At 42.9% G+C, this 16699-nt stretch overlaps 1 protein-coding gene across 11 annotated transcripts in view; it reads left to right on the forward strand.

Moving 5' to 3' along the window:
* LOC140726788 (glutamate receptor 4) overlaps positions 1 to 16699 on the forward strand; it is a 235744-nt gene that overhangs the window by 122497 nt on the left and 96548 nt on the right. For all 11 annotated transcript variants that reach the window (XR_012098730.1, XM_073043623.1, XM_073043613.1 and 8 more), the window contains one exon: positions 11611 to 11778. Coding sequence is in view for 10 of the 11 variants with exons in the window: in XM_073043623.1 (XP_072899724.1) it covers positions 11611 to 11778 (168 nt within the window). In the remaining variant the exon portion in view is untranslated. The remainder of the gene's footprint in view (positions 1 to 11610; positions 11779 to 16699) is intronic.

Below are 16699 nucleotides of genomic sequence, written 5' to 3' on the forward strand. Positions count from 1 at the left end.
GTTGTTTGCCTGTTGAATACCAATGTGCGTGTAAAGCCCACAGGTTGCATTTTGATGTCTGCAAAAGAAATTGCGTCAACAAACTTCATGTTGGGAAGCTCCTCAAATCCATTGAATTTATTAGAATTTATTGGAATTTCTTGGTATTTATTTAAATCTTACATCCATCCCACAATGTGAGGCAGTAAAAATCTTTGCATTTTCCTGGAATGCTTTAAATGCAAGTCACTAAGTTTGGAGATCACCAGTTGCATTTGTATTTTAGGCTTTGAACCATGATTCTTCCAGGAAAAGCTTGCTGCCTCTGCTGTCTGTTCCGATTAACTAATGAACCCGTATACTGCATATCGTTGCAGTCATTTCTCATATTCACTTGACCCTAAGCAAATTTAGCTGCCATTATCTTATCTTCTTTAGCTAGGTGGGCCCTGCCAGATACACAAAGGGTATATTTTGTGGGTCTTCACAGAAAGCATTAGGAGAAACCATGGAAATTTAATCTGTAATGCTGGTGATAAGGTTGAGAATCATCTAAAACAATGATTTTTAAAAAATCACAGAGTTATAAACTGAAGTCTCAAGCTTGAAGGTTCTGCCAAAGGCCATTTTTCATTCAATGTGTTTAACCTCAGGAACATACTGTAGCCTAATCCAGTGAATGCAGACTCAGTGGAACCTCACAGAAAATAAATCAATAGATACTCCATTCAGTTAAAGTGGAGAATAGTCCTGGTGCCAGGGCAGGCAGGAACTGTGCATGGTATAAGCATGGTCTGCACGTGATCTCAGTGATTGATGAGCAAAATGGATTGTGTTGCATTCTTGTATTCTTAGGAAGCATGGCACCTACTTTCAATTTAGATGTTTAGTTTCTTCACTAAGAAAGACATTTTCATTTGCAGAAATCCCAATGGAAGAATTTACTTGTCTACAGGGCTTTAATGGTAAACCACCATGGTCCTGCTCAAGAAGTATCTGTCAGTCCTTTTCCATTGATTCCAGGGTTAAGTGGTGTCATTGCAACATTATGTGTGATGCTGTTGTAAAACATACAACAATTCTAACAAGGAAAGATTAGTTAAATAAGCTTTTTGTAGCAGCGGTAAGATTTTTTCAGATTTTATTACGGGGCTTGATACTTTTGTTCATAATAGTAAATTGGGGGCACCACGGTAATGTGACAGAGAGTGCGACACTTCTACAGCGCGGGGTGCCAGAGTTCGGAGTTCAATTCCAACGTCAGGGCATGTAGGAATATGGGGAGAAGGCAGGAGTTTGGGGCTGAGAGGCCGAATTGGATCTACCATGATGAAATGGTGGAGAAGACTCAATCGGTCAAATGGCCTCATTCTGCTCCTATACCTTTTGGTCTTATGGTCATCAGTAAGGACTTTGTACATCCTCCCCATGGAATACATGTGTTTTTTCAGCATTCTCTGGTTTCCTCACGCAGTCCAAAGAAGTACCGGTTAGTAGGTTAATTGGCCATTGTAAATTGTCCTGTGATTAGTCGAGGGTTAAACCGGGGAATGCTGGGCTGTTGACTCGAAGCTCGAAGGGCCTGTTCCACACTGTATCTCTAAATAAATAAAATAAACAAATGAATTAAGCAAACTATTGACCAGTTCTACTGATTTTTGAGTTCCAGTTATACTTTGCTCCTACGTTTATTAAACAAGTGCATTACATCCAATTTCCCCAGGACAGTGCTGATCTCAGCTGCTATCTCCTGCGGTGTATTTTGTACTGGTACCCTCTGGGAACAGTGCCCCGGAGCACAAAAATATGTTGCACACTCTACTTGCAGCTTACGTGGCATGTGAGAGGCATGGGGCATATTATCAGCTGGGTTCTAGATTTAAAGGTGTTTTGGAAATCAAATGATCGCAGGGTCACTTGAGACCCAGGTAGTTACAACGTTTGTTATTACACCAGTAGGGAGAGAGCTACTGACTATCCCAGATGGCTTCTCCAGAAGAATGGTAAAGTTTTCTGCATCCATCTTTGGCTTGCTACAGACCAGCAATACTGACAACCGACTGCATACATTATTATTTATACCCATCTGGGGGTCCAGTAAGGTAACCATCTTTTGAACATATGGTTCATCCCATAATGTTTGCTAAATACCCTGTCTGTCATTTTTGAGCCTGAACAATGACCCTGACATTCAGTAAACTCATGATCCTCGCTTGTGCTGTCTTAGCATCGATAATGATTGCCTGGCTAATTGGTCAGCCTATGAACCCAAAAGGATGAGGCGGTCAAGCCCCAAAAGACCTTGAACCTAGTCAGTTCTCTATTTTGTACATCTCCATTCTTATTTCGGCAGTACTGCCTTCAGCCTGGCCACCTCTAACCAGGAGTATTTCCATCCAAACGTCCTAGCTTCAGTGGGGGGGAGGGGGAGGCGGTAGAGCTGGAGATTATATCATCTCTTATAAGAGCTGAAAATGGTTGTTCAGTATTTGTTAACCCTTTGGAAGAATACTCAGGCAGAAGGCTCAGAGTATGAATGCATTAACTGTAATATAAGAATCTGATAGAGAAGTGGAGCATGCCGCCAACGGCTGTCTGTCTGGAGAAGCATCTGCTTAACCCTCTGGGAAGAGTGCCCTGCGTGCCTTTTCTTGGTGCTCTAGGGCATTTTTCCCAGAGCTGATACACAACATGCATGACTTACAATTTTATTTTTATACAATTCTTTATTCTGTATTATTGTTGAATACTGTCATATTTGTTGCACGTAGCACCAACACGCCACAGCAATTTCCCAATACACGCAAGTGTGCATGATGAATGGATTTGATCCTTGACACCTAACGGGGGGCAGCAGCTGGGCTCAGTGTTGTCCTGGGGCAACTGGATACCATCATGTTGCTTTTGTTCTTTAATGGGATGAAGATGAGGCTACTAGCCGTACCTAGTTTTTCTTTCTTTATTTAAGATGCAGCATGAAAATAGGCTCTTCCAGCCCAACGAGCCCCCACCACCAAATGACACCCAAGTGACCAATGAGCCTACTCCCTCGTACAAGCCCCAGCACCCGGGGGAGATCCATGCATCATGAGGAGGCTGTACGAACTCCATACAGACAGCAGTGGAACTGAACCTGCCTTGCTGGCGCTGTGAAAGTATTATGTTAACCAGCCGCCCATTTTGATTGATGCTTGGATACCTGGACCAGCTGTTTGATAGACGTAAATGAAAAATATAATGCGGACCCAGGAAATCAAGAGCACTTGTAAGGAATAATGCAACGCCTCTGATCAGTTCTGTAAAAATACAGTCAGTGGAAATTGCTGCTTCTCAGCAATTTTGGGTGGCTGCAATTTAAAGATCTGACCTTGTACCATAATGCGATTTCAGCTCATTGAAGCATTTTCAAAGCATACTGCGCAGGCTATCCTGGCATCTGACCAAGGTTGGAAGATGTTGGAAAGGTGTAAGGACGAGTGCAGACTGGTGTCAAGGGAAGAAAGGATTGGATGTGATAGTATATTGTAAATGAATTGCTGATTGTTCTGCTGATTAAGGAAAGACTTGGGGAGTGGGGGGCAACAGGCTCAGTTTAGCACTGCATTGTGTAAGGATACAGCTTTAGAGATTCAACTGTAATATGACCTACAAAGAATTGAGATTTCTTCTGGAACCCAGAGCTTCCTTCCATAGAGAGGAAGAGCCACATTGATTATCAGATTGATTCTGTGCTGTCTCACATGAAATTACATGGAAAAGAGTTGTCTTGAGGAAAGTTATCTGCCCTATCACAATGATCACAGAATTCCTTCCACCCTTCAACACAACTTTGTAATAGATAGACACTGAGAAGGGTACAATGTACCAGTATATCTGTCTGTCAGAGAAGGAAATCTCCCTGAGTGTAACTCCAGACTCTCCAGTTTGGTTGATTTGTTAAATTCCTCTGTGGTTCGGTGGAAATCTGGAATGGCTGATGGATGCTGACCTTTATCATGTGAGCAAATAAAGAGTGTGCACGGTTTTGTCTATCCAGATAGCCTTGGTGTTCTCTGTTTGTAATTTTTAAATTATCCATTCCAAATTAGTCCAAGCATCTCAGTTTCAGAGGCCGACGTGGATGTCTAATGACCACAAACCAGCTGGACAAATTCATAAACACAAGGGATTCTGCACGTGCTGGGAATCCAGAGGAAACACATGAAATGCTGGAGGAACTCAGCAGGTCAGGCAGCGATTACGGACGGGGAATAAACAGTGGTCATTCTAGGCCGTGACCCTCCATCGTGTCTGGAAAAGAAGAGGGAAGAAGCCAGAATAAGATGGTGGGGAGCAAGTGAGGGAGTACAAGCTATAGCAGCAGAGATCACAGAGAGGGAGCAGTGAGAAGGGGCCTCACTGAATTCCAATGGAAGTAGGTGCACTGGGTTTGGTCTTGCTGAGAAAAGGCATTGTAATACATCTGCCCCACCTGCTGAGTATATGCTGGACTCATTTTCATGATTTGGGAGTTGCTGACAGTATTTATTGCCCATCCATACTTGCCCTAGAGAGGGTAGTGATCAGTTAGTTGCCTCCTTGAACCACTGCAGTCCTTCTGGTGAAGAGCCTCCAGCAGGGATACTCTGAGGCAGAGGTGATGAGACCATGTGCCCTAATTGTCGGTAATGTCCTAAACATGTTTCTCGGGTACCATGGTAATTTTGAGCAAAGAAAATCATCGATTAATGAATTATAACAATAATTATGGACTTTCTAAGGAAAAGAGATGAGTGATATGGCTTATTTATGGGTATTCATTGGTTTACTATTAATAGAAATATTGCAGAGGCAGAATGAAATAAACGAAGCATTTTACAAAACCTGTTCAAAATTATTAATATTAGTCTTTTTAAAAAGTGGAAAAATTATTTCAAGTATTCAAGATTGCTTAATGTCATTTCCAGTACACGAGTGCAAGGAGAACAAAACAGTTGTTACTCCAGATCGAACGCAGCATAAAAAACACAGTAAGATAAAGAATATAATAATAAAAAGAACAATAAATATAAATACATAAGATAGCTTATAAACATTGATTGATTGTATGTCCATAATGTGTGTACACAAGGCGGCTGACAGGAAATGATAAAGTAGAGGTGGCTGGGAGTGTGGAGGGGTGGGTTAGTGGGTGGAGGTGTTAATCAGTCTTACTGCTTGGAGAAAGTAGCTATCTTTGAGTCTGGTGGTCCTGCCATGAATGCTACCGAGCCTCCCTAATGGGAGTGGGAAGTGGTCCTTGAGCAAGGTGGGTGGGACCCTTCTTGATGTCACTGGACCTTCTCTGGCACATTTCTGTATATATATCCTTGATGGTGGATGTGCATTGGGCAGTTTTGATTACCTGTTGCAGTTTCTATGCGGCACAGTGATGCAACACTCTAGGATGCTCTCGACTGCACATCTGAAGAAGGATGTGAGTATAAATGTGCATAGTCCACCCCTCTTCAGCCTCTTCATACAGTAGGCGTTGTTGAGCTTTCCTGACTGTGTTGGATGTGTTCTAGGACTAGGAAAGGTTGTGCGAAATGTAGTTCGTTTCCACTGCTGTGCCGTCGATTTAAAGAGGGGTATGAGTGCTGCAAGTTCTCCTGAAGTTGATAACCATCTCCTTTGTCTTGGTGATATCGAGGAAGAGATTATTTGCCTGGCATCAGACCTTCTCTCTGTAGGCCGTCTCATTGTTGATGATGATGAGACCCACCACAGTCGTGTCATCGGTGAACTTTGACAATGTGATTACTCAGGTGTTTGGCCGTGCAGTCTCGTGTGAACAGAGTGTACAGCAGTGGGCTCAGCCCACAGCCCTGGGGTCATCTGTGTGGAGGATGATGGGGAGGGAGGACCAGTTGTGCATCCTGACTATCTGATGTCTGTTGGTTAGGAAGTCCAACATCCATTTGCCCTCAATGATGCCCTCACCCGCATCTCCTCCATTTAGATAGATAGATAGATAGATACTTTATTCATCCCCATGGGGAAATTCAACTTTTTTTCCAATGTCCCATACACTTGTTGTAGCAAAACTAATAACATACAATACTTAACTCAGTAAAAAATATGATATGCATCTAAATCACTATCTCAAAAAGCATTAATAATAGCTTTTAAAAAGTTCTTAAGTCCTGGCGGTTGAATTGTAAAGCCTAATGGCATTGGGGAGTATTGACCTCTTCATCCTGTCTGAGGAGCATTGCATCGATAGTAACCTGTCGCTGAAACTGCTTCTCTGTCTCTGGATGGTGCTATGTAGAGGATGTTCAGAGTTTTCCATAATTGACCGTAGCCTACTCAGCGCCCTTCGCTCAGCTACCGATGTTAAACTCTCCAGTACTTTGCCCACGACAGAGCCCGCCTTCCTTACCAGCTTATTAAGACGTGAGGCGTCCCTCTTCTTAATGCTTCCTCCCCAACACGCCACCACAAAGAAGAGGGCGCTCTCCACAACTGCCCTATAGAACATCTTCAGCATCTCACTACAGACACTGAATGACGCCAACCTTCTAAGGAAGTACAGTAGACTCTGTGCCTTCCTGCACAAGGCATCTGTGTTGGCAGTCCAGTCTAGCTTCTCGTCTAACTGTACTCCCAGATACTTGTAGGTCTTAACCTGCTCCACACATTCTCCATTAATGATCATTAATTTCCCGCACGTCGGCCCTCACCCCATCCTCCCGTCACCACAACAGGGACCGTGTTCCCCTTGTCCTCACCTACCACCCCATCAGCCTCCAGATCCAGCATATTATCCTCCGCAACTTCCGCCACCTTCAACAGGACCCCACCACTAAGCACATCTTTCCCTCTCTACCCCTCTCCGCTTCTCGTAGGGATCGTTCCCTCCGTGACTACCTGGTCCAAACGTCCCTCCCCACAGATCTCCCACCTGGTACTTATCCCTGCAAGCGTAAGTGCTACACCTGTCCCTACACCTCCTCTCTTACCACCATTCAGGGCCGCAAACAGTCCTTCCAGGTGAGGCAACACTTCACTTGTGAGTCTGTTGGGGTAATCTACTGCATCCGGTGCTCCTGATACGGCCTCCTCTACACCGGCGAGACCCGACGCAGATTGGGGGACTGCTTCGTCGAGCACCTCTGCTCCATCTGCCACAACAGACAGGATCTCCCGGTTCCCACTCACTTCAACTCTCCCTCACATTCCCATTTGGATATGTCCATACATGGCCTCCTCTACTGCCATGATGAGGCCAAACTCAGGTTGGAGGAGTAACACCTCATATACCGTCTGGGTAGTCTCCAGCCCCTTGGTATGAACATCGAATTCTCCAACTTCCGGTAATTCCCTCCCTCTCCCTTCCACCATCCCATTTTCACTCTGCCTCCTCTTCCAGCTGCCTATCACCTCTCTCATGATTCTGCCTTCTTCTACTACACATAGTGCTTTCCCTTTACATTCCTTCTTCACCTCTCCTGCCTATCCCCTCCCTGCTTCCCCTCCCCCACCCCTTGATCTGTCCTCTGATTGGTTTTCCACCCTCGGCCCACCTTCTTTGTGGGGCCCCTTCTCCCTCCTTCTTCAGTCCTGACGAAGGGTCTCGGCCCGAAACGTTGACTGCTCATTTCAGCGGAGGATGTCCGACCTGCTGAGTTCATCCAGCTTGTTTGTACATGTCGATTTAACTATAATGGCTGTTCATGTGATCAAAAAACTTCCTGGAACAATATGACAATCAGTTTCATGCTTCATAGACAACCATTGAAATCATATGGTACTTTGACTTCTTCAATGCTGCGAAGGGTGAGGGAGAAATGGTGAACGGTAATTGATCATGATTCATCTGTTCCGTCTGTATATCCTTATGCAACGCACTGGAAAGTGGCTTATAAAGAGAGTGAGTTCAAGTGTTGTTCTTTAAATAATCCATCAAAGCTGAATGTTTGGCACACGTTGTTAAATGGCCTTCTGAGCTTCACCAGCACTATATATGGTTGCATTAAGAGGCACTAGCCACTATTACTTTTTAAGCCTTTGTATATTCAGTCCAAATCAGTTTGTCTTCCTCACCACATTGGTCAACCAATGTGTCATTCACGTCATTGAGCATGGCAAAATATCCACAAAGAAAGATTTACATTTTTGCCACACTTTTCATGGCCTCAGGATCTCTTGAAGAATTTAATGATCAATGAAGTACCGCTGTAAGAAACATTGAAATGAAATTATTCATTTTCATAGATGCTGCCTGAACTGGTGAATTCCTCCAGCATTTTGTGTATGTTGCAATGAAGTTATCTTATGTTTCTGAGAATAACATTTAATTGCAGAAAATGAAGAAAATAATTTCCATTTCTTGGGTTCCTCATCACTTCAAACAGCCCTGAATTCTTTGCTAGCAGTTTGAGTTCAATTCTCGGATAGCTTTCAGAGAATGACTGCCATGGGAGGCTTTAAATTAATTGCCTGTTTTCTACGTCCATCAAAATCAATGTTATTTGTTGAATCTGTATGACAATCCTTCATTCATTCATATTGGTCAAATACTTTGAAAACTAACTTCTGACTTAATTTATGACTGGCATTTTATTACGAATAACTAATTTCTTAGCTGCAAGCTCATGGTCAAGCCAGTCATTTTTAATGTGGGGATTGGGACATTATTTATAGGTAATAATTTCAGTGTGTGTGGTTGTCATTGGAGGCTGAGACTAAGAATAGTAATGAAGTGGAGCTGAGGACTGGGAATGTGTATTATCTAAATAATAATGTAGAGTCATGAACATACTTTGATTTTGACAAGTCTAATTCTTTTTGGCAGAGCATGTTTACCCTAAACCCCTTGTCTTTCCATCCTAAGATTCAATTTACCTCCAGGTAGCTGCTTCCAGTCTATCTTTGTCAAATTGTTTTTTCAATCTAGTAAATTCGCCATTTCCTCAATTTAGAACAGCTACTTCCATTGATTTCATAAACATGCTAACTCTAACTTAAAGAAGATCAGTACCACAAAAGGTGTTTTCTTAATGATCTTCCTCTTGAATCCCAGCTTCCTCCACTTCATTAGTTTCATTCTTTGAGGGAAAATCTAGATCTCCTTCCCTCCCTCCCCCTCACCAACTCACTACCATTCCCTTCACTGGGCTTTCCAGAAACTGGCCACAAGAACATCTCCTGACTGCATTTTATGAATTCTATGTCCTCCATAACTCGCACACTGACCAGTTACTACAGTGCCTTATAACAGTATTCAACCCCAACCCTTTATTTACATAAATGAGTATTACAACCAGGGATTTTGATCAATTTAGCTGAGAAATTTTATTTATGAATCATGTGTTCCTTCTTTCACAGTAGAGTCCAAAAACAAGGAAAACTGAAAACTCGAAAACTGGAATGTCAGCACTTAAAAAGTATTCATCCCCCTTTACTCAGTCTTCAGTTGAACCATCTCTCACAGCTATTACTGCCAGTAGTCTTTTTGGCTAAGTCTCTGTTAGTTTTGTACAATGTGATGGAGCAAGATTTAACCATCCCTCCTTACAAAATTGCTCAAGCTGTGCTGGGAACCGGCGGTGGACAGCAATCTTGAGGCGTTACCAGAGATGTTCGACCAGGTTAAGGTCAGGACTCTGAGTTGGCCACTCAAGGACATCAATTTTCTTCATTTGAAGCCATTCCATGGTTGCTCTGGCAGTGCGCTTTGGGTCAATGTCTTGCTGAAAGACAGACTTCCTCCCCAGTTTAAGCTTTCTGCCAGAGTCTAGCAGGTTTTTATCCAGGATCTCTCTGTATTTAGCAGCATTCACCTTCTCATCAATCCTGACCAGATTTTCAGTCCCTGCTGCTGAAAAGCATCCCCGTAGCATGAAGCTACCTCCACTATATTTTACAGTAGGGATGGTGTTACATGGCTGATATGGAGTATTGGATTTATGCCACACATACCGCTTAGTGTTGATGCCAAGAAGTTCCACTTTAGTCTCATTCATCCACAAGACTTTCCTCCACATAGAAACAGAGAAACAGCACAAAACAGGCCCTTTAGCCCACAAAGCTGTGCTGAACATGTCCTTACTATAGAAGTTACTTAGGGATACCCATAGCCCTCTATTTTTCTAAACTCCAGTATCTTCAAAGTGACACTTTGCAAAGTCCTTACAAGGAAGGATGTGTTTTTTTTAAGGAGGGCTTCTTCCTTGCTACTCTTCCATAAATACCCTTTTTGTGCAAGACCTTGGAGATTTTGGAGCCATGAGCTTCATCTCCAGTTGCAGCCACTGACTTATGCAGCTCACTGAGAGGTATTGTTGTCATCACAGTAACCTCCCTTACAAGTGCTGTTCTTCTCCAGCAACTAAGTTTAGAGGGGCGCCCTGACCTAGGCAGTGGTTTCATATTTTTCCCTCTTTTACACAATGGACTGCACTGAACTCCAAGGTATGTTCAATGCCTTTGAGATGGTCTTCTACCCTTCCTCAAATTTGTGCTTCTCTATTATCATTTCCCTGACTTGCCTACAGTGCTCTTTTGTCTGCACTTTGGTTTGGTCTGTTGAAAATCTACCGTACTGTTGGATCTTACAGAGAGAGGGAGTATTTATTCAGGTGATCCTCCAATTGTCTACATCAACAAATTGGGTGAGTTGGTAGGATAATATATAGTTGACAGGTTTGGGAAATTTTCTTTTGATTTAACAATGTTTTGTAGATCAGCTCAAAAAATCCTGTTTCAATATTTTTTTAATTTAGAAAATAAGGCAGTAAAATGTGAAAACAGCTTTGGAGGCTGAATTAAAATTCCTGCTAGGGTGATGTGTCCCAAAGCCCCATGAATTGAAAGCATGTCATCCAACAATGTATTCTTCTTTGCTGTAGTTCTTTATCTGGAGTATAGCACTGGGAGTAATTCTAGGTTGAGTAGCTGCTTAAAACTTCAGCTCTTGGTTTATCTCTGTCATCTGGAGTGATTTGCAGCACATCCCCTTCTTCATAAGAATGTGATCCTGGTATAACGAAAGTAACTTGCTACACTGGATCATCTGCTCCCATGATGATTGGATCACCAAGAACCATTACTCTATTCATCTCATTGCAATGCTCCCTTTAGGACTCTCCTGAACTACCTGCTTTCTCTTTTTGTCTAATTGGCAACGACCGAGCCCCCTCTCCCGGCGCAGGGGTCCAAATCAAAGTCAGGTTTTCTACCATATGCACAAGTACGTATTCACTGATGCAATGTAAAACTCACTTGCTGCAGCATCGTGGGAACAAAGCAACTAAGAAGCAGCATTCACAAAGAAATATAAACTAAACGTAAATTGTACACAATTTTTACAAGAAAGCACAGAACAGAAAAAGACATTGCCCACAGTAGCACAAAGTGATCGACCTCCTAGATGGACCATAGTCACATGAACTGTTAGTCACTTTCAAAATTGTGAGATGCATATAGGATTAACAAGTGACGTGTAACAAAAATATTATGAAATTCTTTTGTTTAATTCTGAATGTTACTGTTGTCAATATTAGCCACACAATTTGTTGACACTCTTAATGCTGCTATTTTACTATATTTTTGAATGAGCAACGTTCTCAGGCGAAACTTGACCAATATGGATGCATTCCCTTCCAGTATACATCGGCGTTAACGTACGACGGGATACTCGTCATGGCTGAGGCATTCCGTTACCTTCGAAGACAACGAATTGGGATCTCAAGGAAGGGAAATGCTGGAGACTGTCTCGCGAACCCTGCTGCTCCATGGGTTCAAGGTATCGACACAGAAAGGGCACTGAAACAGGTGAAATATTATTTGTGCAGTATAGTTTGTATGATTGCAGTTCCATAATATGGACCTAGATCTTCAGATGCGAGTACCAGTGAAACTGTCAGGGGGCACATTCCATTGTTGTACATGGATACCTAAACAGGCCAGTTTGTCCTTCTGCTCCATTGCTCTGCTGTACTGATCCCTCAACAAAAGGTTCTGCATCTCTGTGGATGTCAAGGGCATAAGGCTGGATTATGCTAGATCTGGCTCACTGCCCAGACTTGTCCCTAGTGATGCCCTGTACTCACTCACTTTGGGATGCAGAGAATTATATGAGCTGACCTCCCACACCAGAAAACCTTTCCATGACGTACAGCGAGCACCAAGTGACACGTAGACCTCAAGTGTTGCAGCCCTAGGCCCACTCACATAATGCACTAATAACCTTTGACAGCTTGCTGTTGTCAAAGGGTTTCTGAATTATTTTTATATGTTGCTACTAGTCAGAGACATTTGAAAACTATTCAAATCAATGTAATGTATTTTTTAAATAACATAACTATAATTCAAGGACTTAAATACGAGCAAACAACTAAAACATTGGACATTTACACTTAAGCTTACAGTGGTCTTTTTCTGCAGGTTTAAGTTGCCCTGCACATATCATGGTCTTGCAGCCAGTGCCTCTCCTCAAACATGATCTACAGCTGAGCCAAGCATTTGCCATCGCTGAGTGGCTGTAAATTGATGCACAATAGGCCACAATAAGTGAATGGAATACAAGCCCCAGGAGATCTCTGTGATCCAAATTTTTCAGATCACAGAAACTAACCAGAGAGAGCATCAATATGAATCACTTTGCCTGATTCCAAATGTATTCCGTGGCAAAACACCAAATATGTAAATGTTGCGGATAAATCCCAGGAGGAGCAGACAGAACAAATCAGGCCAACTCAGAGAATTGTTTCAGACTAAAGGACTTTATTTATACATGATATCACGGAGAGCCTCTGTACCTAAAAGCGGTGTTTAGGGGCTCTGCTTAGCTTTCAGAAACACTTCATTATATAGACACAGCATACGTGTTTAGAAAAGCACATTGCTTGACTGTGAACTTAGAACTAGATTGCAACAAACAACGTGACATTGAACTTAGAACTAAATCACAAAGTTTTGGTTGCATTCCTTCTTGCAAGGACTTTAGCTAAATCTCAAGAACATTCACAAGCAATTAGGTTAACCCCTACATATCCAAAGAGTCTTAAATTCTTCCACAGCAAATTTTCCCCAGTGTTTTCTTTGCTTCTTCATCCTCGACCTAGGTTTCAGCTGTTTTTAAAGCACTGATTTGAAATGATTCTTTTATGAGTTCAGACCTTCCTTTGGTCAGGGTTGACCATGGATGTTGTGACTTAGCTGTCTATTCACAAGCCAGGGCAGTACAACCTAGTGAGCGTGCTGTTGCCTATGCAGCAGGCTGCCCTCTCCATGCTAATGAATCCAAAGGAACGGCGGAGACTGATACAGTTTAGTACCAGTTGCATCACAAGAGCTGCCAGTCAGCGTTGAACTGAACACAGGACTGCCTTAGGTACTCCAGCTAAGGATTCTTCCTCAGGGCTTACTCCTGAAGCTTTCCCAAGGCAGTGGAGGTTTGAGATCAGAGTTTTCCTTCTCTGAGCTGCCAACTGCAGCTGATGAGCCCCATCTGTCTGGAGCAACTGGTTTTAAGGAGCCAGTAACCCATCTTTGTGTGTTCTCCTGTCAGTAAAAGCAGTTCCGCTCCACTTAGTAGCTGAGCCACACGGGAAAGCCAGGAGCTGGACGTGGTTGCCAGGGGCTATTTGAGACACACACCATTGGGAGCATTTAATAGGTAGCAGGAGATTGTCCCCATTAACCCCCTTCCCACCCCCCCCCCCCCACCCCCTGTACACCAGTTATGACAACCTTACAGAACTTTTTTATGAATTAACCACTGTTACAGCACATTATTATTCGCTGTAAATATATCTTACCTGCTGAACATTTTGGGAGAGCAGCAACTATTGTTATCAGTTCCACCAGACTCAAGGAAAGCTTCCTTCCACTGATATCAGACTCTGAAAAAAAACCTCACGTATTAAAGGTGAGTTCTTGTTCTCCCAGTCTACCTCACTGAAGCTCTGGTACTTCATGTATTTACCTGCACTGCACACACTCCACCGCTGTCGCACTCTATTCTGCACTCTCTTTCCTTTTTACCCCCTTGAGGTGCATACATTGGCATGATCTGCCTGGATAAAATCTTCTCACTGTATCTCAGTACACACAACAGTGATGATTGATTGATGGCATCCGTCAGTCTCGCGAGACCATGGATCTGCGCCAGGGTCCTCTCCAGGGTGCAGTCCTGGGCAAGGTTGTATGGAAGACCAGCAGTTGCCCATGCAGCGAGTCTCCCCTCTCCACGCCACCGATGTTGTCCAAGAGAAGGGCAAGGGCCGATACAGCTTGTCACCATACAGTAGGAGTTGCCAGAGCGAGGTTGAAGGCAATGTCGGACTGCCTTAGGGACTCCAGCTCCGGATTTATCCTCAGGGTTTACTCCCGAAGCCTTTCCCATGAGTGGGTATGGCCACAAGGCAGCGGAGGTTTGAAATCAGAGTTTTCCCTCTCTTAGATGGATTTCCTTCCCAGGCTGACGAGCTCCAGCTACACACAACAGTAATAAACCAAATCAATACCAAGAATCAAATTTCATAAAAGTGACACATTTGGGCACCAGTGAGGTGAAAGACCAGTTAAGTCTGTTTTTGGTGAAACTGGAGATGTGTTGGACAGAACCAATAGAGAATACTACTCAGTCTGAAAACGTGATTGTATTCATATCCTTCCAACTGATGGGCATCAGTGCCTTAATTAAATTACACTGGCACTGAAGAACCATCGTACGGTAACTGTTCCCAGTTGTCCATTGGTGCAAACATGTTCAAATTGAACTAAAGCCTTCCCTACATCACGTGCATTTCCATTCCTTATAAATGGAGTGTTTCTGGTGGTGTTGGAAAAGGGATCAGTTAATTGTTTATTTGATTGGTGTGTGTGTGTGTGTGTGTGTGTGTGTGTGTGTGTGTGTGTGTGTGTGTGTGTGTGTGTGTGTGTGTGTGTGTGTGTGTGTGTGTGTGTGTGTGTGTGTGTGTGTGTGTGTGTGTGTGTATAAACACACCACTATATAACATAGAGGTAGTTTACAAAAAATGGAATTTTAATGAGAATAACACAATCTAAATAAAAACATGAAGGAAGGAAACTGCAGCTAAAAATCAATAGTGTTTATAATGAGTTTTCTGTCTAGTTCAAGGGCTATCTATTTATTTGAGAGAAGTGAATGAGACACACTATAACTAAACTGTTCACGGCCACCTGTGGCCATGTAATGACTTGAATTCTAATGAAGAAAGTCAGATTGCATCTTGCACTGCGAGTTTCCATCTCGATGCGATGAATACAACTTAACGACTGCGAAACCTCCTGAGGTGAGGCAGCACCTTAAGGAACTACATTAATGCTCTAAACCCCATCCATTTAACAAACCATCAGAAAGCAAAATGCTACCCATTACTTTAGAAAGCGACACGAGGAAGCCTTACACAGAGAATCATTTGTGGCAAAGTTATAAAGATCTTCCACTGTAAATAGCTCTCATAGGAACACTTGCATTGTAGTCACTGGGTTTTAATTGTCCTCATCTGATTGTGAATTATTTATTCAAGAGCCTGCATAAATACTACTTAGCTGAAAACATTTAGAGATGTATTAAGTTAATGAAGGATTTCACAACAGCAGGTGTGTTTGCTTTGTGGTCATCAGCAATAAACAAGTGTTCATTTAAAACCAGTCTCTATTTTTGCCCAGTGGCATGGTTTTTAACCATTGCACAATGTTTGAAGTGAGCCATGCAGACTATAGAATTTCACTTTCTCTAAGTGGGAGAGGAAAAGGATCAGCTTCTCTCCTAGCCTTTTGCAGATATAGGCTGCTGGTTAAGTCAGCAGATGCAGTTATGGTGGTACTGGGGTACTGGGATACTGGAGAGGCACATAAGAACAATAGTGGCCATGTGACCATGGTTCAGTCATGGTCAATCTGTAGCCTCTCACAAGTTCCAGGTTTAGATTTGACAGTCCACTTGAGATTAATTGCTGTCTGTAGAGGAAAATTCTGCCATCTTCTTTTGATCCTCTCCATGTAAAATAGTTTCCTAAGTAACATTATTCCTGGGCTCTCAACCGTCAAAGGCCATTTCTGTCTATCTATCCTATCACTTACCCTTAACATCTTAAAAATATCAAATTGGCCCTAAACAAATGGTCTTAGTTTACATAATCAGTCCTCATAATTCAATATCTGTACTCCCGATAGCACTAATAATGCTGTGCTTTCATCCCTCCAAGCCCATTGGCTCCAATCCCCCAGAATTGCCCCATAAGCCATTTCCATGGCCACATTGTTTGTTTCACAACCTTGCAGGCCCTGTTGTCCTGGAGATTATGCCACTGATGCTATCCCCATGGCAAAATGGTCCATGGATGGTGACTAACTCTCAAGCAGTGGATCCTGAGGCTTGCTGTTGTCAAATAAATCTGCCTAAAAAACTTACTTAAAAATAAAGTAATATCAATTTAATCTAAAAAAACTACCTTCTCCAGTCAAATGATTGGTGGTTTCAGAAGATTGAATGGTGCCCTGCTACCCAGGCAGAGCAAGGCTGGGACAATGCTGAGGGTGTAAATGTACATCTGCCCCCCCCCCCCCCCAAAGCTCAGAATGATTTTCCACTCTGCGTTCCCTCCCCAAACTTTCTCTCAGCTCAAAGACTGCAGCAGTGTTTTCACCTCAATAAAAGAGACAAGATGACCTGCAAAACTCATCTTGCTGGCTATTTATTATGGAACCAACAGCCAAAGAT

The sequence above is a fragment of the Hemitrygon akajei genome, chromosome 4 (genome assembly GCF_048418815.1).
Source record: "Hemitrygon akajei chromosome 4, sHemAka1.3, whole genome shotgun sequence".
NCBI lineage: Eukaryota > Metazoa > Chordata > Chondrichthyes > Myliobatiformes > Dasyatidae > Hemitrygon > Hemitrygon akajei.